General features: G+C 35.9%; 4 protein-coding genes and 1 pseudogene across 4 annotated transcripts; 1 reads left to right on the forward strand and 4 right to left on the reverse strand.

The window, feature by feature from the left end:
- Positions 1–4,992: 4,992 nt before the first annotated feature.
- LOC114730705 (rust resistance kinase Lr10-like) lies at positions 4,993–6,446 on the reverse strand. The gene is made up of 2 exons (XM_028917815.1): positions 6,354–6,446; positions 4,993–6,241 (listed from the first exon to the last, which is right to left on the reverse strand). Exons 1-2 carry the CDS (start codon positions 6,397–6,399, stop codon positions 5,055–5,057), a joined length of 1,233 nt encoding a protein of 410 aa, XP_028773648.1. The 5' UTR covers positions 6,400–6,446; the 3' UTR covers positions 4,993–5,054.
- A 2,843-nt stretch (positions 6,447–9,289) lies between these two features.
- LOC114730746 (LEAF RUST 10 DISEASE-RESISTANCE LOCUS RECEPTOR-LIKE PROTEIN KINASE-like 2.2) lies at positions 9,290–11,316 on the reverse strand. Its single transcript, XM_028917853.1, has 3 exons — positions 11,259–11,316; positions 9,796–11,024; positions 9,290–9,343 (listed from the first exon to the last, which is right to left on the reverse strand). The coding sequence occupies exons 1-3, from the start codon at positions 11,314–11,316 to the stop codon at positions 9,290–9,292; spliced, it is 1,341 nt and encodes a 446-aa protein (XP_028773686.1).
- Positions 11,317–14,679: 3,363 nt separating this feature from the next.
- Positions 14,680–15,222, reverse strand: LOC114730747 (LEAF RUST 10 DISEASE-RESISTANCE LOCUS RECEPTOR-LIKE PROTEIN KINASE-like 2.4). The gene has a single exon (XM_028917854.1). It carries the CDS (start codon positions 15,220–15,222, stop codon positions 14,680–14,682), a length of 543 nt encoding a protein of 180 aa, XP_028773687.1.
- A 1,518-nt stretch (positions 15,223–16,740) lies between these two features.
- Positions 16,741–17,824, reverse strand: LOC114730748 (G-type lectin S-receptor-like serine/threonine-protein kinase At5g24080; annotated as a pseudogene).
- A 2,341-nt stretch (positions 17,825–20,165) lies between these two features.
- On the forward strand, positions 20,166–22,712 carry LOC114730751 (uncharacterized). The gene is made up of 2 exons (XM_028917855.1): positions 20,166–20,664; positions 20,753–22,712. Exons 1-2 carry the CDS (start codon positions 20,306–20,308, stop codon positions 22,710–22,712), a joined length of 2,319 nt encoding a protein of 772 aa, XP_028773688.1. The 5' UTR covers positions 20,166–20,305.
- Positions 22,713–24,141: the final 1,429 nt, after the last annotated feature.

A 24,141-nucleotide genomic window follows, 5' to 3' on the forward strand; every position in this document is an offset into this window, starting at 1 on the left:
TTAGCTTCACCTTCAGCAGTATCTCCATCACTATAACCTTTGTCACTACCTCCCTCTTCACCTTTACCATCAGATGGAAGAATCACTGCCTCATCGCGTGTGTTGTCAACAAGGTCCCTCAGATTTGAACTTGGCATCCCCTATAGATGGAGCTGCACCTTCATCAGCTCCTTTGCAAATTGGTTACTAAGCCTTTTATGGCTTTCCTCAAGTGCATCCATCATCCTTCGATGCACTTCCTTCAATTCCTGCTAACACATTTGTTAAACAGTTAAACTCTTTACATACTAATGAATTTTATACATACAAAACTACAAACATACCGGCTGTACATGAGCAACACTTATTGTATCTTCGACCACTTTTATAGACTTCCCTTTGTACAATAGGCCTATGTTACTCTTTGACTCTTTATTGACCAATTCCTTTATTCTCTAATCCGTCTAATATGTAATAGCATTTGTTGGGTCATGGTTAGTAGCTTTTGACAATGGGAATTTCTCACCCAAATATAGCTGCAACCACAATCATAGAACACACCGTATTAGCCAATTGAATTAAACAGTTACATTAACATTGAATAACATGTTTTGCTCTAAACATACCACCAAGAAGTACAAGCAGCCACCCACAGTGCAGCACGGATCCCTCTCCTTCCTGAACAAATTCACATAATCTTCCATTTCCTTGTAGAGGTCATTCATGATGTACGTCGCCCAATCATACTGTTCATATCCATTCATAGTTGAACATACCACCCTTAATAACTTCTCACCAACTCTTGCACTTGAAGTTGGAGCTAGAAATGTGCCAAGTGTGACCAACATAAATAATAGTTCAAAATGCTCATCATCCGTCCTACTTTTTATGTCAGCTAATATCTTGTTATAAACAACATTTAAATACTTTCTCCTCAGCTTTTTATATGTGTCATGATTTTCATCAACATCTCCTTTTACCTCTTGCTCAGTATGGGGCACACCAAGCAATGTTCCCACATCATTTGCCTCAACTTCTTCTGTCCTCCCCCTTAATCGGAATTGATGTGTTGCTGGATCGTACGATTGAATGAAAGCTACAATTAACTCACGTGGGAGTCTGTCAATTTTCACATCCAACAACTTAGAGAATCCTATGTTCTCTATCCTTTGTCTTAAACTTTCATCACTCTTAACAAATTCCGCCAGTGACATGAATTGACGAACAGAGCAACGGGTGAACATTTTCCATACTCTCTTACTCTTCTTCTTCTCCGGCCTCATTTGTTTGGCCCTTTCACTATATATTTTCTTCTCCTTAATAGAGAGCCTTACCCATGCCTCTTTCGCCTTGTTAGTTCTATCTACTGCACCCTTGAATTTTTTCCCTTGAGCAAATTCCTCTCTAAATAAGACATACCCATTCCTTGGCCCTTTTGAAGTTGATGTCTCTCTCTCCAACACCATTTTTTCTGCACATTACACATTAATACAAGCATGTCAGAAAACAATTAGGAACTTGTGATTAACAACATCTATATAGTTATTTATAACTTCGGTATGGCTATTCACAACAGCATTTTGAAGAAAACAAACCCCTTTTTCTAACTTCGGTTAGAACTTAACACCTCCAGTGTAGGGATTAACAACATCTATATAAGTATTTACAATTTCAGTATGGCTATTCACAGCAGAGCCATTATAAGAAGTTGGTGATTATTGTTTTTTAAATTCATGAAGCCAATTATCAAATGTTAGGACGTTGTTTTCCCCAAACAAATGACTATCAAGAGAGCCATTACACTCGTGCGCATAAACTAGAGAGTCCTCATATTCTCTTTGAAGTAAAATCCAACATGGTAGGAATTAGATTCAAATTAAATGAAGGCTCTATTTAAGGATTAGTAAGATAACTTGTATTATGATAAAAAAAAACCCACAATTACGATAGGTAAAAATGATGCAATAATCATAACGATTAATGGGTGGCTTCTCATGGTTTCAATTTCTTTTGATTTGATGACATCTCGGAACTTAGTTTCAAGACAAACAAAGATCTCAAATCATTAGAATTTTATTCAACGCAGACAAGTTTCCTCAATATATTCTAATGGACAAATAAGAACATTTTAAAAAATACAACACCCATTTATTACGACTAATTATTTAATCAATTTTTTTTAATTTTTATAAATTAGTTATTTAATTTTTATATTAAAAAACGGAAAAAGTATAACTATCAAAGTTTTTAACTAAGTAGAGGATGATAAGGACTGGCGATCCAAATGAAAGCTATTATAACAAAGCCCACAATAATTGATTCGGTCAAAGTTCTTGCCGCCACAAAATAACTATATACTGTTCCGATCCTTAATATAAGATCTATTTAATTAATTTGATTAAATTAAGAAAGTTAAGTAAGTTAGTTAATTATAAAAAATATGATGATTTTTTTAAACATTATAATTATTTTTCTTAATATCTTTCCTCCTTCTTCTACTTGATTATGATTGATGAAGTATCTATAGGGATAATTTATAAAAAAAAAAGATAAATATCAGAAATAAGTCTTTTATTTAGTATAAAAATCAATTCAATAATTAGATCCAATATTAAGGACCAGGTGAATATACTGTGCTATGTCCAATTGTTATATGGTTTTTTATAATTTTCATTTTTCAATTTAATCATTTTCATTAAACTTCCATCAATCTTTTATATATATGCATTTCTATGAGAGCAAAGGATGCTGCTATTTTAGCACGTTCAAATTGAAGTTTGATGTTTTTTTTATTTTATTAATAGTGGCTATCAAGTGTCAAGTTAAATTTAAACGTTAACTATCTCCTATAATTGGAGCAAGTACTTGTAATTTTAGCTTTTAAAATAAAAGCTTTAAATCTTAGCTGCATATAGAGCCAATCAGCCTCAAAATAGAAAAATCTGGGCAGATCATTTTTTTTTGTGAAAAAAAGTTTATATAAATTAGATTCCGGAAGCTCACTAAGGTGACATGTCTCTAATGACTGAATCATTTTTATATATAACGCAAACTGCGTGAGAAAAAAAAGGGAAGGCACGTCATAAAACGGTGCGTTGTGAAATTTCTAACAATTAGAATTTTTTTTTGCAGAAATTAAGATGATGATATCTGCCGTTCATTCTGATTGAATCCAGCGGTCCGAACAAACCCATTGCTGCAGTAACAACTCCTTTCGCCTTTCGGTCCTTTCGCTTTTTTTGGATCACAACTCCTTTCACAGTTATGTTAGTTATGATCTAAACACATTTTCTGGTACGGTCGGGATTGGGTCTAGTGAAAAATAGTAGTCCCTTACAATATGATAAACTAAGGTTCGAACAGTGCCTTGAATAAGATTGTATTAGAAATACCTGTACCCAAAAAAAAAACACATTTTCTGGTCTTACAGTCTGTAAGGGTACGTCCTTTGTTTTTCCATTCCTTGTGCAGTTACACTCTCTGTTTCCTCGTCGTACGTGTGTCAAATTCATTGATATCATTTTTTGGTTACCGTACAAAGTTCAACAACAAATAAAATTTAAAAGTTAAAGCTGCATGAAATATATATCTCTCACACCAGAAATAAGATGTGGATCCATAAGATATATAATGCAGAAGCTAAAGTCTAAATTAAAGCATGGGAAGATGTATATGCCATCTAAAGGGAAAATGGCTTTTGCTAAGTAAGTTGGGCTGGAATCTACTTGGATCTCACCAAACAAGGGAGGAGCACTCGCAATTTCTTTCCCCTTTCACATTTTTGCCGAGTGATTGTTGTGCAATTCTTAAAATGTCTCTTCTGTAGGTCATAAGACACACAAAGCATGATAAGGCAACAATGTATTTATTCTTATGACCCACTGGAATGGGAGCTTTTTCTATGTTCTTTGAATGTGCGACCATGGAGACTCCTAGACTGAGAATATTCTGGCGCCATGCATGATAAAGCAACAGTATTTCGTAACGTATGACTCACGGAAATTAACCCTAATTTGTGCCTTACATGGGACGTTCACATTTTATAATCATATGATGATCTATGTAGCCGACTCGACCTAGTATGGTAAAACTCTGTTGCTGTATGTTTGCCTCCCCTGTCATCTCTTTTATGGATGGAGAGGTGAAACTGCTCTTGCTTTTTTTGTTTTCCTCAATTTATTAACTGCTATTAACAAATTTTTTTGCTTTTTACCGTGATTAGAGTGATAGAACTAAATTGAAAACTAAGTCATTATGTGTGAGCCATTCGAGTCAATTTCATATAATCAAACCTGACAATAAACACGCGCAATCTAATTTGTTCTCTCGTTTGTAACTCTTTTTATTGTAAAAAAAATCTATAGGCTTGGTATAAACATAATTAAACTGCACTCTAATTCCTTGGTAGCTGAATGTTTGAATCTTTGTACCTTGAGTTTATATTACCTCTGGTCCTAATTATAAGAGCTAGTTGACTAATTTGAGGAGATTAAGAAAAGAAGTTAAGTTAGTTATTTGTAATAAATAGGTGTTGTCTTTCCTAAAATATCCTTACTAATTAAGATATTGGTTAGAATTATCATTGTTATAAGGACTACATTGGAAAAAATGTATAAATATGAGAGACAGAGTGGGTTTGGGTCTTATATTTAGAATTAAAATAAAAATCAAATAAGGTCTTATATTAAGGACAAGAGGTAGTACATTCTTTTGCATTAAAAACAAAACTTCACAGTTTTCACTCAAATTAACATTTGCGTTGATATAGCCATACATACACCCTGCAAAGAAGCATGTTTTGACAATGTTCAAGTCAAGCACCTAGAAATGGAACCTTTGAGTGATGTAAGATAGATGGTGCGTGATATTACTGTTTGAGTCCAATCTATTGCCTTTTAAATATAAAGCTTCTTCTTTGTTTCATGTACATTGAATTCATCAAAGTTTCCTTCTGAAAAATTCGGGGCCGGGGGGGAGGGGTAAATAAACTATTTCTTTTAGGAACAGAGTAGATCCAACAGAATAGCAAATCATGAAAGAAAATAATTTATCGCAAGGCTTTACTCGCATTTGTGTTAATCCTGGCTAGAGGCTATTTGGATCTCATACTTACTCATGATAGGAGTAGCATTCACAGTGCTAGGTTTAGATGCTGTAATTGAAGAACCAGAAGCAAAACTAGTATCAGTCTGTGTTGCCTGAACCGATTCTACAGAATAACTTCCATCCATGAAGTGCTGAAAAGGATTCACAGGTTCTGGGATTTCTTCTGAACCCTCCAACATTTTCACCACAACACTCATCATAAGCCTCAGTTGAGGTTTATACTGAACACACCAAAGAGCTATCTTAACCATTCTTTCTGCCATCTCTTTATCTTCCTCCTCTATTCCACAAACTCTTATCATTTCATTAAGTTCTCCATTATCAAATTTGATCCAAACCCATCTTGGAAACCACTCTTTACTTTCTTCTGTAAGGTTAACATCAAGATTCCTTCTCCTACCTATGATTTCGAATAACAACATTCCAAAGCTGTAAACATCACACTTGTAAGTTACTGGAAATGGCATCCAGAGCTCCGGAGCAGCATAACCGGGAGTCCCTCTACCTCCGGTCATGGTGATATGAGTATTTTCTCTGTTACAAAGCTTGGCCAAACCAAAGTCTGCAACTTTAGGATAGAAGTTGTCGTCCAAGAGGATGTTTTCTGGTTTTATGTCATAGTGGACAATTCTCTGTTGGCATTCTTCATGCAAATAAGAAATTCCTTTGGCTGTTCCAACTGCAATCTCATGAAGTTTTTTAAATTCCAACCTCTGGTTTTCCTTAAATAGATACTTGTCAAGTGAGCCGTTGCCCATGAACTCATAAACTAGTGCCCTTATATTCCCTTCTATGCAAAATCCATAGAGGCGAAGTAGATTGACATGATGAACTCTTCCAATTGTGCCTACTTCTGCCATGAACTGCTCCTCCATTCTCTTGTCTGAGCTCCCATTCAAAACCTTCACAGCCACGATGGTTCCATCACTGAAAGTCCCTTTATAGACTGATCCAAAACCACCTGAACCCAACATGTTGGAATAATTGTTAGTTGCAAGCATCAGAACATGTGAGGTGAACCTGATTGGCTTTTCCCTTTCCATTTCATGCAGAAACTTGTACATAGTGTAAGTCAGAAATTCTTGGTGTGCAATAACCTGGGACCGACGAAGGTAACAAGACATAGTTGCGCTCCAAAAAATCGCAGTCAGAATTACTGCGATGGGGTAAGAATTATCTCAGTTACAAGTCATAACAAGAAACAACAGGAAAAAATTAAATACGGAAAATCACACGGCAAAGAAGCAAATCATAGGTCTAAGTCCTACCCATGAAGCCAACAACAGCAATTCCTACCACAACACCAGAAGCCATATTTGTGAACTAGGAGGCGAAAATTCAAAGTGAAGTTTCAGGAGCCAAGGCCATTGAAGTGTGGATGCAAAATAAGGAGTACTATGGACTTCGAAACAAATAAGAATCTGCCGGCCACTATATCCAGGCAAAAGGCAAAGTTTCACGTAAAACGCGTTTGTAGATGAAGCGACTCATTCAACAGAGGGTAGGCTTTTGTTTTTTGTTTTGTTTTTATGGAGGTTTTTCTATTTTCTTTGAATATGAGAGCATGGAGACTACTAGACTACTGAGAATATTTTGGCGCCATGATAAGGCAACAATATTCTATAACGTATGACTTACGGAAATTAACCAGAATTTGTGCCTTACATGGGACGTTCATATTTTATGGTGTTAATTTTTGTTACATGTGATATATATGAATAAATCTGGTACTTCAAATTTTTTGGATTTGTACATGGTTGCCTCACCTTTCATCTCTTGACGGGCATAGTGCCATAGTGGTGAAGTTGTTCTTGCTTTATTTATTTATTTATTTAATAACTGTTATTAGCAAAATTTTTGTCTTTTTACTGTGATCAATTTTTAATAATTGAATTCTTGTAAAATAAGAAACATGTTTTTTTTAATTTTTTAAAGTTATATACCAATTTTCCCTAACGTTTTACTTTGCTAAAAGTTCAACAGCAAAACAATGTTAAGGTATCCACACCCAGGAAACAATGCATCCAACATAATCAAGTGACGAAAATAAAACTTTCAACAACTCATATACTCTTAATTAACCATGGGAAGATTCCACCTCAAGAAAAGATGTTCTTCGTTAAAATATCGCGTCTAGATGACTTACTTAAGTCTCAAGAATTTGACGCAGAGTTGTTTAAATTTAGTTTAAATTTATATCTTTTTATTACTCAAACCATTTCTTATTCGATTTCAAGTCACTTCAATTCGCATTAAAAAATTTGAAATTCTTTTAAGTGAGTTAATTAACCAATGAATGAAAAAAAAGAAATGAAGAATTAAAAAGACACATGTAGAATGAGATCCAAAATAATTAAGATGAGTTCTATTTTACCCCTGTTGATTATATCCATACTGATATTTGAAGTAATTTGCATTTAAATTAATACCGTATGTTGCTTGAATTGAATTGAATGATAAAGTTTAAACACACACAAAAAAAAAAAAAAAAGACCCAGTCTAATTAGAGCGATAGAATTGGGCTGGAAATTAAGTGCACTCCGAATCAATCAATTACATATACATAAAAATGCACCTCTAACTCCAGAAGCCCAAAAACGTCTGCCGAATTTCACAAATCCCGTTTTGGTACCAGCAGACTAAATTGGGATTATTTTCTTAGAAGAAAAGACCAAACCGCCCTCACCCATTACAAAACGTGGGCACCACGTGGGCACCACAATAAGCCGCACACCAAAAAAATATACAGAAGATCTGAAATCATCAAATTGTTAATTGAGTACCCAGAACATTTATCAACATGTCATTAAAATATAAATGAAAAGACTACTTGGTGCTGAGTCTAACCCAAAAAAAGAAAGAAAGATAAATTTAAATTAAGAATGAAGTGGACTAATAGTAACAACTGAATCTAAAAAGTTCTTCTTCTTTTTTAACCAGGAACAATTAAAAGGCTCTAAATCTTAAGCGCGATAATAGTGCGACTGCCTTCCCTCCATAGAGATGGCATGACTGATCTAGTTGCCACCAAACAATTGGCACCCTGTCCATTGAACCTGGAGTGTTGTGTTTCTCACTCGGATTGTCGTGCCGTTAAATCTACCATGGAACACATAATACTTAGCGATGGTCAAAATCCAGATGGATCGGATCTTAAGCATATATAATTAATCAGTAATCAGAAATTAAAGGAAATAAAAGGACTATGCTTTGAAGTTTTGGTGAGCTGACGTTGATGAGAAGAACCGTACCTGAGACTTTTCTGGGAATTAATGAAGGAAAGTCGATCGGAGAAAATGTGATTTGTGGTTTATGAAACTCAAACCCAGATGAGAAAAGAGTGCGAAGATGATGATCAGGAGGGTCTTATATTGATCAGAAGTAACAGTTCCTTTGAAACTGGGGATAGTGAATGAATGTTGTGGGAAAAGTACTCGAAACAGGCGGCTCTGACGAAAGTTCAAAGTAGGAAGAAAGCATTCAGAAGAATCTTGGAACATTACACCAAGACATACTGTAACTGTCTTTACTAGGGAAGATGACACACTGGGGGCCGTTGAAGTAAAAATTGCAACTTGAATACTTGATGACATTATTGTCAAATGCGAGAAAAGCATGAAGGCTTAAAAAATAAAAATAATAGAGGAAAATGCCCTTTTTCATCAATTAGTATATTTTTATTTTACTTTTAATTATAAAAATACCTCTCCCTCATTATTTGTTATTATTATTTTTTCTCTTATTTACTACACTTTAATAGCAATTGAGCAAACTTGAAAAGTAAATAACAACATATTTTTGTAATAATTTCTGATTTGATATTTTGAAATTTAACAAGTATTTTTTTTAAAATTTTCCTGTAATAATTTTCAATTGAGCATTTTCATATATTCATATTTTAATTTTAAGAATAATGTACATATATCAAAAGTTAAAATAGAAAAATGATGCATGCTAAAAGAATGAACATAAAAAATGTTTAATTAAGAAAGTTATGATGCTTTTAGTCTTTAACTATTTCTAGCTTAGTGTATGAGAGACTGAGAGTTCCAGTTGCTAAAGTATCCCTGTCATCTCTTTTTGTTGATAGAGACCAGTCATCTCTCTTCACAAGGACTTGCGAATTCTTTAAAAAGGTCAAAACGACTTGTAGTTTGGGGGGCGAAGCCTAAAACCCGTCAACTTCTTGGTCTGCTGTTCTCCTCTAGTAGAGTTCCCGCCTGTGAAGAGCCTGTGAAGAGCGAAGACCAGGCATTACCTACAACGACATATTTTCCGACCAAGAAAGACAAAGTCTTTGTCAAAGGCGTTACACTGCGCATGGCATGGGCTGGAACCCAGTTTAAAATCGGATGGTCCATATCTGTGCTTATCAATCATGAGGATAAGCAATGATACTGTCAGTCTGTCACACCACGAATTTTTTTCCCCCTTTCTTGGACAGACTCAGAATATTTTAATAAGTAAATGTTAGAAAAGAAACTTCTCATCACCTTGAACCATACTAACACAACGTAACATAACATGCGACTGTGTAGATTTTTCTACGTTGTATTTTGCACTGGTTGAGAATTGAATTGCTGAGAAGATTCTACAACTCATGAAGTAGAAGTTAATAAAGAAACTTCCCATCATCTTGTAACGTAACATACTAATACAAAGTGACATACGTCTGTGTAGATTTTTCTATACGGTATATATATTTTGCACCGGTTTAGAACTGCATTGCTCATCAGAAGGTTCTGCCACTACTGAATAAGAAGCATCTGAATCTGCATCGGTTCCCTTTGGTGTAAAACTTGGTTTAGCAGCCCCCAAGTTCTGAAAGGGAAATGGCGGGGCAGCGATTTCTATATCACCTTCCAACATCTTCACCACATTACTCATAAGAGGCCTATCAGTGGGCAAATATTGAACACACCAAAGGCCCACCATTAACATTCTCTTGGCTTTTTCCCTGTCTTTCTCTTTTTCAATCCCAAACAGCGAAATCATCATTGGTAGTTCATTATTCTCAAACATCTCCCATGTCCATTTTGGAAGCCATTGTTGTGATTCACTGTAGCCACAATCAAAATGCCTTCTTCTCCCTACAATCTCAAAGAGGACAATGCCAAAACTATAAACATCACACTTATGATTCACAGGATAACACTTCCATAATTCTGGTGCAGCATACCCTCTTGTTCCTCTGAACTGAGACATATTCACGCGGCTGCTTTCTCTGCTACAATGTTTTGCAAGACCAAAATCTGCAACTTTTGGTTCCAAGTTCTGGCCCAGAAGTATATTCTCTGGTTTAATATCGTAATGAATGATTCTTTGTTGACACTCTTCATGTAAGTAGGCAATTCCTTTTGCTGTTCCAATTGCAATCTCATGAAGCTTCCCAAACTGGATTTCTGTGTTCAGAGTGCCAAATAATAAGTTGTTGAGAGACCCATTTTGCACAAACTCGTATATAAGAGCTCTCTTTTCACGGTGGAAGCAGAAGCCATATAGCATAACTACATTGATATGGTAAGTTCTTCCAATAGTGCTAACTTCTGCTTTGAATTGCTCTTCTGCGCCAAGATCCAAACTGTTGAGAACTTTCACTGCAACTTGCTGTCCATTGGACAATTCACCTTTATAAACCTCCCCAAAAGCACCAGACCCCAGAACAGTGGTGTAGTTGTCTGTGATTTCTTCAATTTGCTCAGGTGAGAATCTGATGGGTTTCTCTCGGTTGATGTTGTTGAGGAATCTTTCCACGGTTGCAAACTCCAGTACCTGTGAATCTGAATCTGGCGGTTTTACTAACACTATTTCCTTGTTGTTTGAAGAATGCATGTTATTGTCATGATCTGTTGTTGAAATCTGGGTTGTTGGTGCTTTCTTCATGCACTTAGTAACGGCATATGCTATTGCTATAATGGCTATAACCACCACCGCTGTGACTGAAAATCAAAATGGAACAAGAAGATCAAAGAAAACTAAAACAGGTGATTCTAAATTAAAAAGAAAAATTCTGAAAAATCAAGATTATCTCTGTAAATGCTTAGTTTTAATCATTTTGAGCTTTGAAGCAAGGCCGTGGGGACCCACGGGCAATTGCCTTATGCGTTTATACTCCTCAGTTCAAAATATAAGCATAAAATAAACCATGAATGAAGAGAGTAGTAGCTTCATACCAATAGACCCAGCCGTTGACCATGCCACACAAGAACCAGACGGAGGAAAATACGGCATTGGAAAATCTTTGCTTGAGTTAATTAATGAACGACGCAGGAGACTCGAAACTAAAATAATCTTTATTCTTAAAACTGGAAACTTAGAATGAATGAATAAATAATGGCGGAAAAGAGCAAGCCAATGGACAGAGGTGTATGAGATGTAAACATAAAACCCCTACGGTAACATGATGGTGGATACGAGCATCTGACGATTAGGGCCCCGTAAACGCGTTTTTCTGTACAGCCCCATAACGTGTTTTGCATGGAGATGGTACGATCTAGGAAGAGTTGGATCGAGCTCTCCAGCTTAGATTGAGTCTGTACACTTAGCTAAAATTTCTGTTAAAAAAAAACGGAAATAAGGAAATTTCATTTCTCATCATCTTCCTCTTGCTAGCAGAGCAGTAATAGCTCATTAGAATACGTAAACCTAGTAGTTATTATCCACCGCTCTCTCTGTTTCATTCTGTAAAAGATGATTCATCAAATCATATTGATCAAAAGGTTAGCTAAAATTAGTTAAAAGTAATAAATATGTAAAACAGATATAATTTATTTTTCAAAAGCACCCTTATTCATGGAAAATGTGGGTGGGAGAAAGAATGAGTGAAAAAAGAGAGAGAGAAACATATAATTAATTGAGGGTAAATTTTAAAATGTCTTTTATAAAAAAGAACATACCTTTTCAAAAAAAAAAGTCTCTTATAAATAAGAATAGAAGGAATGCTATTTTTTTCCATATAAAGTTCCAGTGAGTTAAATGCTTAAATTATAAGAGCTTATTAGAGTTAAGATGTGCTTTTAAGTCAAAAGAGTGCTTTTAAAGGTACCTATATTTCACTCAAAATCTTATAAATTAAATTATAGGCCAAATCGTTACTAATTGAATTAATCTCTATTGACTCTATAACCACGTTCAAGCACATCAAAAAGGCGTAAAATAAACTAATTATTCAGAATTTGGGATGAATCTTCCGTACAAATAAAGTTTATCATTGGATCTCATTGTTTTCTTTTCAAATAGAAATTGTGCATCTAGCGCCCTAAAATATTTTTTCAGGTATATCTAATCTAATATTCAGAAGCATTTTGTGATTTATCTAGTACCTTGAAATATTTTTTTTCAGATACATCTAGTATTTTAAAATATTTTTTAGTCCAATTTTACACTTTATAATTTAAGCTGATGCACCAGGAAATAATTTAGGATGAAAAAATACACATCACAAAATAATTTGAGAAATAGCGTATACTTGACGCTTGAACCACCATAACTTTTTTAAACAATGAATGGATTCATTTTAGGAAAGGTATCCGTTTAGGCGCAATCTATTGTCATACTATGTATTGGAGGTTCCACCTCAGAGTCCAACTTCTTCAGGCATCCTTTTTTTTTTTAATGAATTTATATACAATTTGCGAACTGTGACAAAAGTTTCTCCCATAGGTCGATATTTCTCTGGCATACTCATTTAATTTTATTAGGTAATTTCATTAGTAATTTCCTCACACTTTTTATTTCGACTGGTTGTCATGCATTTTAATTTTTTCCATAAAACGTCTAGGGATCCACAAGACAGATCATAAAGGCCCGTTTGGTTTTAAAAATAGATTGGAATAAAATGAATTGAAAGAAAGAGGAAAAAAAATTTCCAGCTAAGTGAATGTTTACTAGAAACTAAAATTGATTCAATGAAAAATTTATATTTAGCTGGATGAAAAAATGAAAAAATAAACCAAATTAATCATATTGCCCTTAATAAAATAATTTAGTATTATTAAAAAAATTTAAAAGAGGAAATACCAAGCCCTCCACTTGTAATAAATATGAATATTCAATATAAATATAAAAGTGCTTTTTAATCTGACAGAATAATAATATTATTAAAAATTTTAATAAATTATAATTTAAATAAACATGGATGTTCAATATAAATATAAAAATCATTATAGATATTAAATGATTAAAAATAAATTAAAAAATTAAATAAAAAAGTGTAAATAAAATATATTAAAGAAAGAAATACTCAATTTGAATATGAAAAAATATATAAATATAAATACCATTCTCATAAAAAATATAAATATTATTCTCATAAAAAAGTTCTTATTTGTAAAGTTATGTTCGATAAAATTTAAACTTTAATATGATAATAAAATGAGCAAGCAAACTCGAATTTGATGCAGCAAATTCAAATTCTTTTTATTAAATTCGAATTTGCTCAAAAAAATTTGAATTTTTTTCATCACATTGGAATTTGCTCAAATATATTCCAAGTTACTTAAGTATACTTCAATTTTCGTACAAAATTCTAATTTACCTGAGCATACTTGAACACTGTTATACAGTGTTTTTTATATGCCAAACGGAGTAAGTTTCAGGTTCCTCAAATATAAGAATCTTGCGTCCTTTTCTATTTCTTTAGATCCAATTCTAGCAATAAACAACCAAAGTAAATCAATACTAGCTACCACCTTCGGTCCTAATTATAAGAGCCTGACTAATTTGAAAAAATTAAGAAAAGAAGTTAAGTAAGTTATTTGTAATAAATAAGTGTTGTCTTTCCTAAAATATCCTTACTAATCAAGTATGTTAGCTAAAACTATAATTATTAGAAGAACTATCTTGAAAAAAATTAAATAAATATGATAGACAAAATAGATTGGAGTCTCATATTTAGGACTAACACAAAAGTCAAACGGGGTCTTATATTAAGGATCGCAGGTAGTACCTTTTAAGACAGCCCACATCCGTAAAAGTGTGACTATTTTCATGCAAGAGCATTGACAGATGGTGCCAATACATGTAATGAAGAAATAATATTCCCAGCCGCAATCGTTGATTTTATACTGTCATACTCTTGTGTACTACTTTTATATTGTGGAATCAAACACCATGAATTACGGTTCACGTACCACTTTTATATGCATGAGCATTGACAGATGGTGCCAATATTATGTAATGAAGGAAAATTATTTTATTTTCTGATTGTATAGCTGCAATCAATTTTGCTCTTAGAGGATGCAATAATGACCATCCTTTCAAGGACATTATTGATGATGTTAGGTTGTTGATTAACAGGGATTGGCAGGTCATAGTTTCTCATGTACCAAGAGAGGACATGACCATTGCCGATAGTTTAGCAAAACTTTCTCATAGGTTAGAAGGGAATTTTTGGCTTTTTTATTATCCTCCCCCTCTTATCCAACAGGTAGAGGTTGATGAACGATAGGTTCTTGCTCTCTCTTATTTTGTTGTTTCGAGAATTGTTATTCAGTTTCATTCACAAAAAAAAAAAACAGAAGAGGGTCATCGAATTGGAATTGATGAGGAGGGTGAGAAGATTTTGGACTGGTTATGCGGACCTGATAGGACGGGTTAAAAAGGCTTATTTACTAGACAGACTGGAAGACCAAAGTCTGCAACTTGTGGTTCCAAGTTCAGGCCCAGAAGTATATTCTCCGGTTTAATAGCGTAAAGAATGACTCTTTGTTGACACTCTTCATGTGAGTAGTCAATTCTTTTTGCTGTTCCAATTGCAATCTCATGAAGCTTCCCACACTGGATTTCTGTGCTCAGACTGCCAAATAATAAGTTGTTGAGAGACCCATTTTGCACAAACTCGTATATAAGAGCTCTCTTGTCACGGTGGGAGCAGAAGTCATAAAGCGTAACTACATTGATATGGTAAGTTCTTCCAATAGTGCTAACTTCTGCTTTGAATTGCTCTTCTGTCCCAGGATCCAAACTTTTGAGAACTTTCACTGCAACTTGCTGTCCATTTGACAATTCACTTTTACAAACCTCTCCAAAAGCACCAGACCCCAGAACAGTGGTGTTGTTGTTTGTGATTTGGCCAAGTTGCTCCGGTGAGAATCTGACGGGTTCCTCTTGGTCGATGTTGTTGAGGAATCTTTCCATGCTTGAAAATTCCAGTACTTTTCTTAGTAAATGTTTCATGTGCACAATGAGTATAAATAAATTATTTAGATATGAACAAACAATATATAGGACAAGTATCGTTTTATAAAAATTAAAATTTTTTCTATAAATTTCATATAAGACAAGTGTCGCACCTAAAAATACGATGCAAACCTAATGAGCGAAAAGAAAAATAGGAAAGAAAATTAATTATGCGTGAGAAATGTGTTAGATGTCCGTAATAATACGGGTGATTTTTTTTTTTAAATCCAAGCTAATTATCAAATGTTAGCATGTTGTTTTCACCAAACAAATCACTATTAAGGGAGCCATTACACTCATACGCATAAACTAGAGAGTCCTCATATTCTCTTTGAAGCAAAATCCAAAATGGTAGGAATTGGATTCAAATTAAACGAAGGCTACTAATTTTTTTAATTTTTATATATTAGTTATCTAACTATTATATTAAGAAATAAAGGAAGGATAACTATCAAAATCTTAACTGAGTAGAGAGTGATAAGGACTGGCAATCCAAATGAGTGCTTTTATAACAAAGCCCACAATAGTTAATTCGGTCAAAGTTCTTACCGCCACAAAATAACTATATATATATATATATATATATATTGTGCTATGTCAAATTGTTATATGACTTTTTATAATTTCCATTTTTCAATTTAATCATTTTCATTAAACTTCCATCAATGTTTTATATATATATATATATATATATATATGCATTACTATGAGAGCAGAGGATGCTACTATTTTAGCACGTCCAAATTGATATTTGATGTTTTTATTTTATTTTATTAATAGTGGCTATCAAGTATCACGTTAAATTTAAACGTTCACTATCTCCTCTAGTTGGAAAATAAGGAGCAAGTACACGTAATTTTAGCCTCGCTGCATATAAAAACCAATCAGTCCCAAAATAGAAAAACCTGGCCGAATCCTTTTTAAATACGACGCAGACCGTGTGAGGAAAAAAGGAAGGCGAATCATAAGACAGTGTACTTCAAATTTTCTAACAATTTAAATTGTTTTCTTTTGCAGAAAGTAAGATGACTATCTCTGCTGTTCATTCAGATCAACCCAATTGCTGCAGTAATAACTCCTTTCACCTTTCGTTCCTTTTCTTTTTTCGGATAGAAGAAGTATCTATATTTAGTGTCCAACACATGATTGTCTCTAATAAAAGAATATCAGTGCCTACAAAAAAAAACACATTTTCTGGTCTTGCAGTCTGCACGGGTACGTCTTTTGTTTTTTCATTTCTTTGGCAGTTACACTCTGTTTCCTCGTCGTACGTGCGTCAAAGTCATTGATATATTTTTGGTTACCCTACAAAGTTGAACAACAAACAAAATTTAAAAATTAAAAATGCATGAAATATATATCTCCCGCACCAGAAATAAGATGTGGATCCATAAGATACACAATGCAGAAGCTAAACTCTAAATTAAAGCATAGGAAGATGTGTATGTCATCTAAAGGGAAAATGGTTTTTGCTAATTAAGTTTGGCTGGAATCTATTTGGATCTCATCAAACAAAGGAGGAGCACTCACAATGGAAGATTCAGTTCCTTCAAGAGTAGATGAGCCACCATCAATACTACTATCCACTTGATCTGCCTCATCCATCAAGTGTTGAAATGGGTTTGAAGGGTCTGCAGCATCCGTGGAGCCTTCCAACATTTTCACCACATCACTCACCTTAGGTCTCAATTCTGGTTTATACTGAACACACCACAGAGCTATTTCTGCCATTCTTTCTGCCATCTCTTCGTCTTTATCTTCAATACCACAATCTGTTATCAACTCTTTTAGATTTTTACTCTCAAATTTTTTCCAACCCCTCATAGGAAGCCACTCTTGACTTTCTGGGAGGTCCCCAACGAGGTTTCTTCTTCCTCCTACGATTTCAAACAATAACATTCCAAAACTATAAAGATCACATTTGTGAGTTACACGGAAAGGCATCCAAAGTTCTGGTGCAGCATAACCCGGTGTCCCTCTTAGGCCTGTCATTGTGACATAAGAGTTTTCCCTGTTACAAAGCTTGGCTAAACCAAAATCGGAAACTTTAGGATGCAAAATATGGTCCAAGAGGATGTTTTCTGGTTTTATATCATAGTGGATGATCCTCTTGGCATTCTTCATGCAAGTAAGCAATCCCTCTGGCTGTTCCAACCGCAATCTCATGAAGCTTCTCAAATGCCAAGTTCTTATTCTTTTCACTAGCAAACAGATGTTTGTCAAGAGAGCCATTGCTCATGTACTCATAAACTAGAGCTGTCGTATCCTTTTCAACGCAGAATCCAATGAGGCGAACCAGATTCAAATGATGAACTCTTCCAATTGTGCCAACCTCAGCCATGAATTGCTCCTCCATTCTCTTGGCAGAAACGCCACCACGTAGAACTTTCGCTGCCACAACAGATCCGTCAATAAATGTTCCTTTATAAACTGATCCAAAGCCTCCCGACCCCAACATGGCGGAGTAGTTGTTCGTTGCACGCATTATGTCAAATGATGTGAACTTTGTTGGGCCTTGTCTTTCCAAATCATTCAGAAACTTTTCCATAGTAAATGTCAGAAACTTATCCGCGTCCTCAATACGACGTAGTAACATGGTAAGTAATGCAAGGCCAATGACCCCGATTACAAGGCAGGCATACACACATATATGAGTGATAATCAGTCACAATTATTGCAACAACAAAACTTTCAAAAATTTTAAGCCAAATTTGCCTTGTAGGTTAATCATATAATTTAGTCATTTTCATAGATCTCCTATTATTTTGCTTCGTGACTCTGGGCATTCTCAAGTCACTTTACACTCAAGACTATTCTATGTCAGGTTGAAAATATTAAGGTTAAAATTCTCCAACAAGTATGCTTTTTAAATTTTGAATTTTGTTTTCTACTCCTTACAGAGTAAAATCACTTACTATTTCAACCAATAAACTGTTGGTGCTTCTATTATTATTTTCAACTTTAAAATGCTGTACGTAAATCTTACCCACGCTGCCGAAAATAATGAGTAGGGTCCGATGTCCACGCAAAACGATTGCTATCCCCACTATGCTCATAAGGCAAACTGCAATATACGTAGAAATGATTCGGTCAGAATTCTTGCAATCCAAACTTTTCTTTTTATTCAATAATGGATAAAACTTAGATGAAGTTAGTTATATTTATTAGATTAACTTCATAAGTGAATTTACCAGTGCATATAATATATATATATGCATTTTAACAACCAACTAATAATACCAAATTAATATGTGTGATTAAAAAACTTGATCTAAATTTTTTTGTCTTAAAATATTTATTACCACCGAACATTTTAAATAATTTAGTTAAAAGAAATTTAGGGGGAAAAAGCTAGACTATAGTGCGTCCACATGAAACCAGCATACTTCATATGCATTTTCCATAAAATAAGTACGCAATGCTCATCATGGGGAAAAAGTATATAGAAGATCTGAAATCATCAAATTGTTGATTGGGTACCCAGAATTTCTATCGACACGTCGTTAAAATAAAAATGAAAATATCAACCGGTGTTGAGTCTAACAAAAACAGATAATACTTCCACAATATGACGAAGCAAAATTTAAATCTTACTCGTGATAATTATGCGACTGCCTTCCCTCCATACGGATGACATGAATGATCTAGTTGCCACCAAACAATTGCCATCCCTATCCATTCGAATCTGGCGTGTTGTGTTTCTCACTCGGATTATCGTGCCGTTAATTCTAACATGGAACCCATAATAATTAGCGATGGTCAAAATCCAGATGGATCGGATCTTAAGCATATACAATTAATCAGTAATCAGAAATTAAAAGAAATAAAAGGACTATGCTCTGAAGTTTCTGATAAGCTGACGTTGATGGTGATCGGAGAAGAACCGTACCTGAGACTTTTCTGGCGATTAACGAAGGAAAGTCGATCGGAGAAAATGTGATTTTTGGTTTATGAAACTCAAACCCAAATAAGAAAAGAGTGCGAAGATGATGATCATGAGGGTCTTATGTTGATCAGAAGTAATAGTTCCTTTGAAACAGGGGATAATGAATGAATGTTCCGGGAAAAGTACTAGAAACAGGCGGCTCTGACGAAAGTTCAAAGAAGGAAGAAAGCATTCAGAAGTATCTTGGAACATTACACCAAGATACTAGCATACGGTAACTGTATTTATTAGGGAAAATGACACATTGTTGGCCGTTGAAGTAATAATTGTACGATGATGACGTTATTGTCAAATGTGAGAAAAGCAAGAAGGCTTTAAAAATAAAAATAAATAGGGGCAAATATTTGGGAAAATGACAGATAAAGAAGGCTGAAATAATAAAATGCCAGAATGGGAAGCTAAGCAAATGTATTACCAGATAGGGAAGTGTTGCCTGATTTGGGATTATGCAAATGTTGCACAATTACAAAACAGCCCCTCATATGCAAACCGAAAAAGTGACCGGTGGAAGTGTGGAAGTTGTGGCGGGAGCTGGAGGAAAAAGTTGGGAGGGACCACGAACGTGGGAGCATGAACGCGCGAAGCAACAACTGAACGACGGAAGCGAGGTTAGTATCCAGTGACTATATTGTTCGCCTGTGTCTTTTGTCCCTCTCCTTTATGCGCCGGTTGATTTTCCTCTTCCCGTTGGATGGCAATGTCGTCGATGTGGGGATGGTTTTGAGGTGGAGAGGGTGGCGAAGCATGGAGACGGCGTGGGTATATAGAAAGTGTGGGGGGAAGGACGGTGATCAGAGGGTGAATGCAGGGGGAAGGAAAAACACTGAGGGAGAGGGGTTTGATGGCGTCACAAGTGGGTTAGAGTGATTAGTGTCAGATAAATGGACAATGTTGGAGGGAGATTCGAATAATGGAGTGGATTGATTCTGAGAAAACGAAGCATTAGTGTGGACAGGAAAGAAATGATTGTTTTGTTGCAAATTATAAGCATGAATGTGTCAAACCCTAAGTTGGTCGTGTAAGTTGATGATGATGGTATTAAGTCATATAATCATTCGACTTCTGTTATGTTATCAGTGCAGGTAATGAAGATAAATGAATTTTGCAGCTGGGTCATCTTGTGGGAAGGAGCTGTTCTGTTATTTTCATGTGGGGGGGAAATTTGTGACAAATGGTGAAGGTGAAGTGAGATATAATGGAGGTGGCGTGAGGTTAAGAAGCATTAAGGATGGGCTGACACTTGATGAATTGAGGCTAATGATATCTGAGTGGATTGGTGGCGATGGAAGAAATTATGACATTAAGTACACAGTGGCCTTTGATGAGAAGACATTGATTGACCTTCATGACAATGCTGAAATGTATAACCTCTTTCAATACAATGGGAACAGCGGTCATGTGTATGTCGCCGAAAAAAGACAAGTGGGTCCCCAACCAAGGGACAATGTAGAAATGTAAGTGGAGTTTGTCCTAACTATTTGTTGTCATTTATGAATTTCTTCTTGTCATTTGTGTTAACGAGTCTTGTCATTATGAATGCAGAACAGAGAGATTCATGGGCATGTCACAGCAAACTGAACTGGATGCGTCTCCCATTAGTTTGTGTTGTGATTATGGCTGGCTCAGTGAAGAAAATGCTCGTGAATGTGACAATGATGAAATAAGTGGGCCCCCTAATGTGGATAAATCTATCGGAGCTGAAGATACGGATGGTAGTGAGATGGTTCATGCGGAATGGAGGGGACTTTTAACAGGAGTGGGCCAACGTTTTCCTAGTGCAGATGTATTTCGGGTGTCTGTATACAAGTTTGCACTTGCAAACAAGTTTGTGGCCAAGTATATGAGGAATAGCAAGGAATTCATGTCGATAAGGTGTAAAGTTGAGGGTTGTCCATGGAAGCTATGTGCAAATCATGTGGGGAAGAGTTGTGATGTGCTACGAGTGACGACATTTATAAACCGGCATGTTCATTCTGCCCAAGATAGCTTGGACGTGATGCATAGTGGAAGAGCTAGTTTGAACTCATCAATAATAATTGATGAGATGAGGGATCATGCAGACAAGCGCACTTCTGAGATAAGGAAGAGGTTGAAACGAGAGTATGGGATTGATCTAACATATAAACAGGCTTATAGAGCAAGAGAGAAGTCACTGGAAGACATATATGGCAGGCCCGAACAATCATACATGCTCATACCATGGCTATGCGAAAGGATAAAGGAAACAGATGAAAAATCAGTGGCTGAATGGACTGCTATTGGGAACCGGTTTGAGCGTGTTTTCATTGCTTACGGGGCATGCATTGAGGGTTTCCTGGGTGGCGCGAGGCATATTATGTATGTTGATGGAACTCACTTAAGCGGACCATACAAGGGGACAATGTTGTCAGCTTCAGCTTATGATGCAGATAACGAGCTGCTGCCATTTGCAATTGCAATTGTGAAGGGAGAAACACTAGATGACTGGACGTGGTTTTTCTATATGATAAAAAAAATCCTGGGTTCTGTGGAAGTAACGATTGTATCAGATCGACACAATGCTATCATCGGAGGAGTGGCATCAATCTTTGGGGGTCAAAGGCATGCCTTTTGTTATAGACACATCAAGGAGAATTTTAGTTCAGAAGTTATGAAAATGAATAAGGGGCAAACAAGGACAAATGGCCGATCAAAGGAGGATGCACTATATTTATTGGATAAAATTGCATACGCAAGGACGGATGAGAAATTTGAGGCAGCAATGGATGACATGAGATCCTTTTCTCCAAGGCTATTTGATTGGCTTATTCATCATGGGGATGTAGATAGGTGGGCTAAAAGTAGGTTCCCATATAAAAGATGGGACAATATTACAACCAATATAGCAGAATCATTCAATGCATGGATGGTGAATGAGAGAAAGCATACTGTACCCCAATTGATCTATGAGCACCGAGATAAAGTTGCAAGAAAGCTGCATGCCTCCTATGTGGGTATGACCAAATGGAAGAATTGCGTTGGTCCAAATATAGAGAGTAAGGTGCTGGATATGGTGGCTGGGTCTGACCATATGTATGCTGAAAATTATGGTGGGGGAAGAGTGAAGGTGACAACATCACGTGGAGACCATCGGGTTGATCTTGGACTACACCAATGCAGTTGCAGATCTTGGCAAATGACGGGGATCCCTTGTTCCCATGCTTGTGCTGCCATCAAGATTGTGCACGGCAATGTTTATGATTATATTGATAATTGCTATAAAAAGTCATCACAAGAAAAGATCTATGCTCGCAGTATGATTCCTGTGGTAACAACAGACATGCCTCACCCAAATGACTACTATAGAATAGAAAATGTCAGTGAGCAAGTTTTCTTGCTACCTCCCATGACATCCCGACCACCAGGAAGGCCAAAAGTAAACAGGGATGAATCACAGTTCCAGAACAAACGGATATACCACTGTGGAAGATGCCACCAGCCTGGACACACAAGGAGGAATTGCAGAAATCCTAACCCATCATGAAGTTTCGAGTACAGTGGGGATGGGTCATTTTTTGGTGTACATAGTTGTATGCTCCGCCCTTGTCAACTTTTTTGGGACTGGGGTTGTAGTTAGGAGCTAGGTGGAGACATTTTTTTGTAAGTAAGCTGATAGTTATTTCAGTGATAACGGAGCATTAAGTGTGGCTAGTATCTTAATGTCCACTTGTTGAATACATGAAAGGAAGTTACTGTTATGGGGATGTTAGCTTTTGTTAATGGCGCATTACTTGTTGTCATTTTTAAATTTGTTCTGGTCATTGGCAGTGATGCTATCAGCATAAGCTGACAGCCGTGCTGAACTGATGTTGTAAAATCAGACCAGGTGATCCTTGTCATTATCGCTGTCATATTCGCTTCACTTCGTGTCATTTTTAAATTTGTTCTGGTCATTGGCAGTGATGCTATCAGCATAAGCTGACAGCCGTGCTGAACTGATGTTGTAAAATCAGACCAGGTGATCCTTGTCATTATCGCTGTCATATTCGCTTCACTTCGTGTCATTTTTAAATTTGTTCTGGTCATTGGCAGTGATGCTATCAGCATAAGCTGACAGCCGTGCTGAACTGATGTTGTAAAATCAGACCAGGTGATCCTTGTCATTATCGCTGTCATATTCGCTTCACTTCGTGTCATTTTTAAATTTGTTCTGGTCATTGGCAGTGATGCTATCAGCATAAGCTGACAGCCGTGCTGAACTGATGTTGTAAAATCAGACCAGGTGATCCTTGTCATTATCGCTGTCATATTCGCTTCACTTCGTATCATTTTTAAATTTGTTCTGGTCATTTTCTGTTGGATACCAACAGGATATATTGAAGTAAAATTTAGTGACCTGAACAAAAAATGAAAACCAATAGCACATGTCCAATGGGGTTGTTGTCAGCATCTGTTTTTGTGTGGTTAAAACCAGATTCATTCATGTCACTGGGGAATAAATTGGCATCATGGTTCTCAACTATCATACATTTATGGACACCAATCTTTGTTAACCATAACAATACACAGTAAATTTTTGGTCAGCCTACAATGCACATTACATACAGCAATCTAACAGAGGACAAGTGAATTATGACCCTAACATCGAGACACCTAAGACCGACGCCTTTTCTTGGACTTTGTGCTCTTGGTTGGTTGTGGTCGTCGAATAAGGGCCAATGCCTCGTCACGTTTTTCATTCTGTTCATGATTGACCAACCACCATGTCAGGTCACGACGAAAGCCAGCAACTTCTTCCTCTGTGTAGGTAAGGGTCACACCAGGTTCCCATCTTCTCAGCCACATCATGCAGTGCACCCCACAATCCCTCCTGTGGACGCAACAATATCAGCACAGTTAGTTAACACATCTGACATGTGCATTTACCCCACAGAAATCGAATTTGACAAAACTGACAGGTTATTCTGCTGGGG

Source organism: Neltuma alba, unplaced genomic scaffold (genome assembly GCF_004799145.2).
Source record: "Neltuma alba isolate B1F8T4 unplaced genomic scaffold, ASM479914v2 tig00012763_pilon, whole genome shotgun sequence".
In the NCBI taxonomy this organism is placed as follows: Eukaryota; Viridiplantae; Streptophyta; class Magnoliopsida; order Fabales; family Fabaceae; genus Neltuma; species Neltuma alba.

Excerpts from the sequence above, each read along its gene's own strand:
- LOC114730747 (XM_028917854.1), bottom strand. The coding sequence starts at position 15,222 with ATGGAAAGATTCCTCAACAACATCGACCAAGAGGAACCCGTCAGATTC.
- LOC114730746 (XM_028917853.1), bottom strand. The coding sequence starts at position 11,316 with ATGCCGTATTTTCCTCCGTCTGGTTCTTGTGTGGCATGGTCAACGGCT. Across the intron at positions 11,025-11,258 it reads GTCAACGGCTGGGTCTATTG|TCACAGCGGTGGTGGTTATA; the intron begins GTATGAAGCTAC and ends TTTGATTTTCAG. Across the intron at positions 9,344-9,795 it reads AGCAATGCAGTTCTAAACCG|GTAATGCCTGGTCTTCGCTC; the intron begins GTGCAAAATATA and ends ATGTCGTTGTAG.
- LOC114730751 (XM_028917855.1), top strand. The coding sequence starts at position 20,306 with ATGAATTTTGCAGCTGGGTCATCTTGTGGGAAGGAGCTGTTCTGTTAT. Across the intron at positions 20,665-20,752 it reads CCAAGGGACAATGTAGAAAT|AACAGAGAGATTCATGGGCA; the intron begins GTAAGTGGAGTT and ends TTATGAATGCAG.
- LOC114730705 (XM_028917815.1), bottom strand. The coding sequence starts at position 6,399 with ATGGCTTCTGGTGTTGTGGTAGGAATTGCTGTTGTTGGCTTCATGG. Across the intron at positions 6,242-6,353 it reads TGCTGTTGTTGGCTTCATGG|TAATTCTGACTGCGATTTTT; the intron begins GTAGGACTTAGA and ends ACCCCATCGCAG.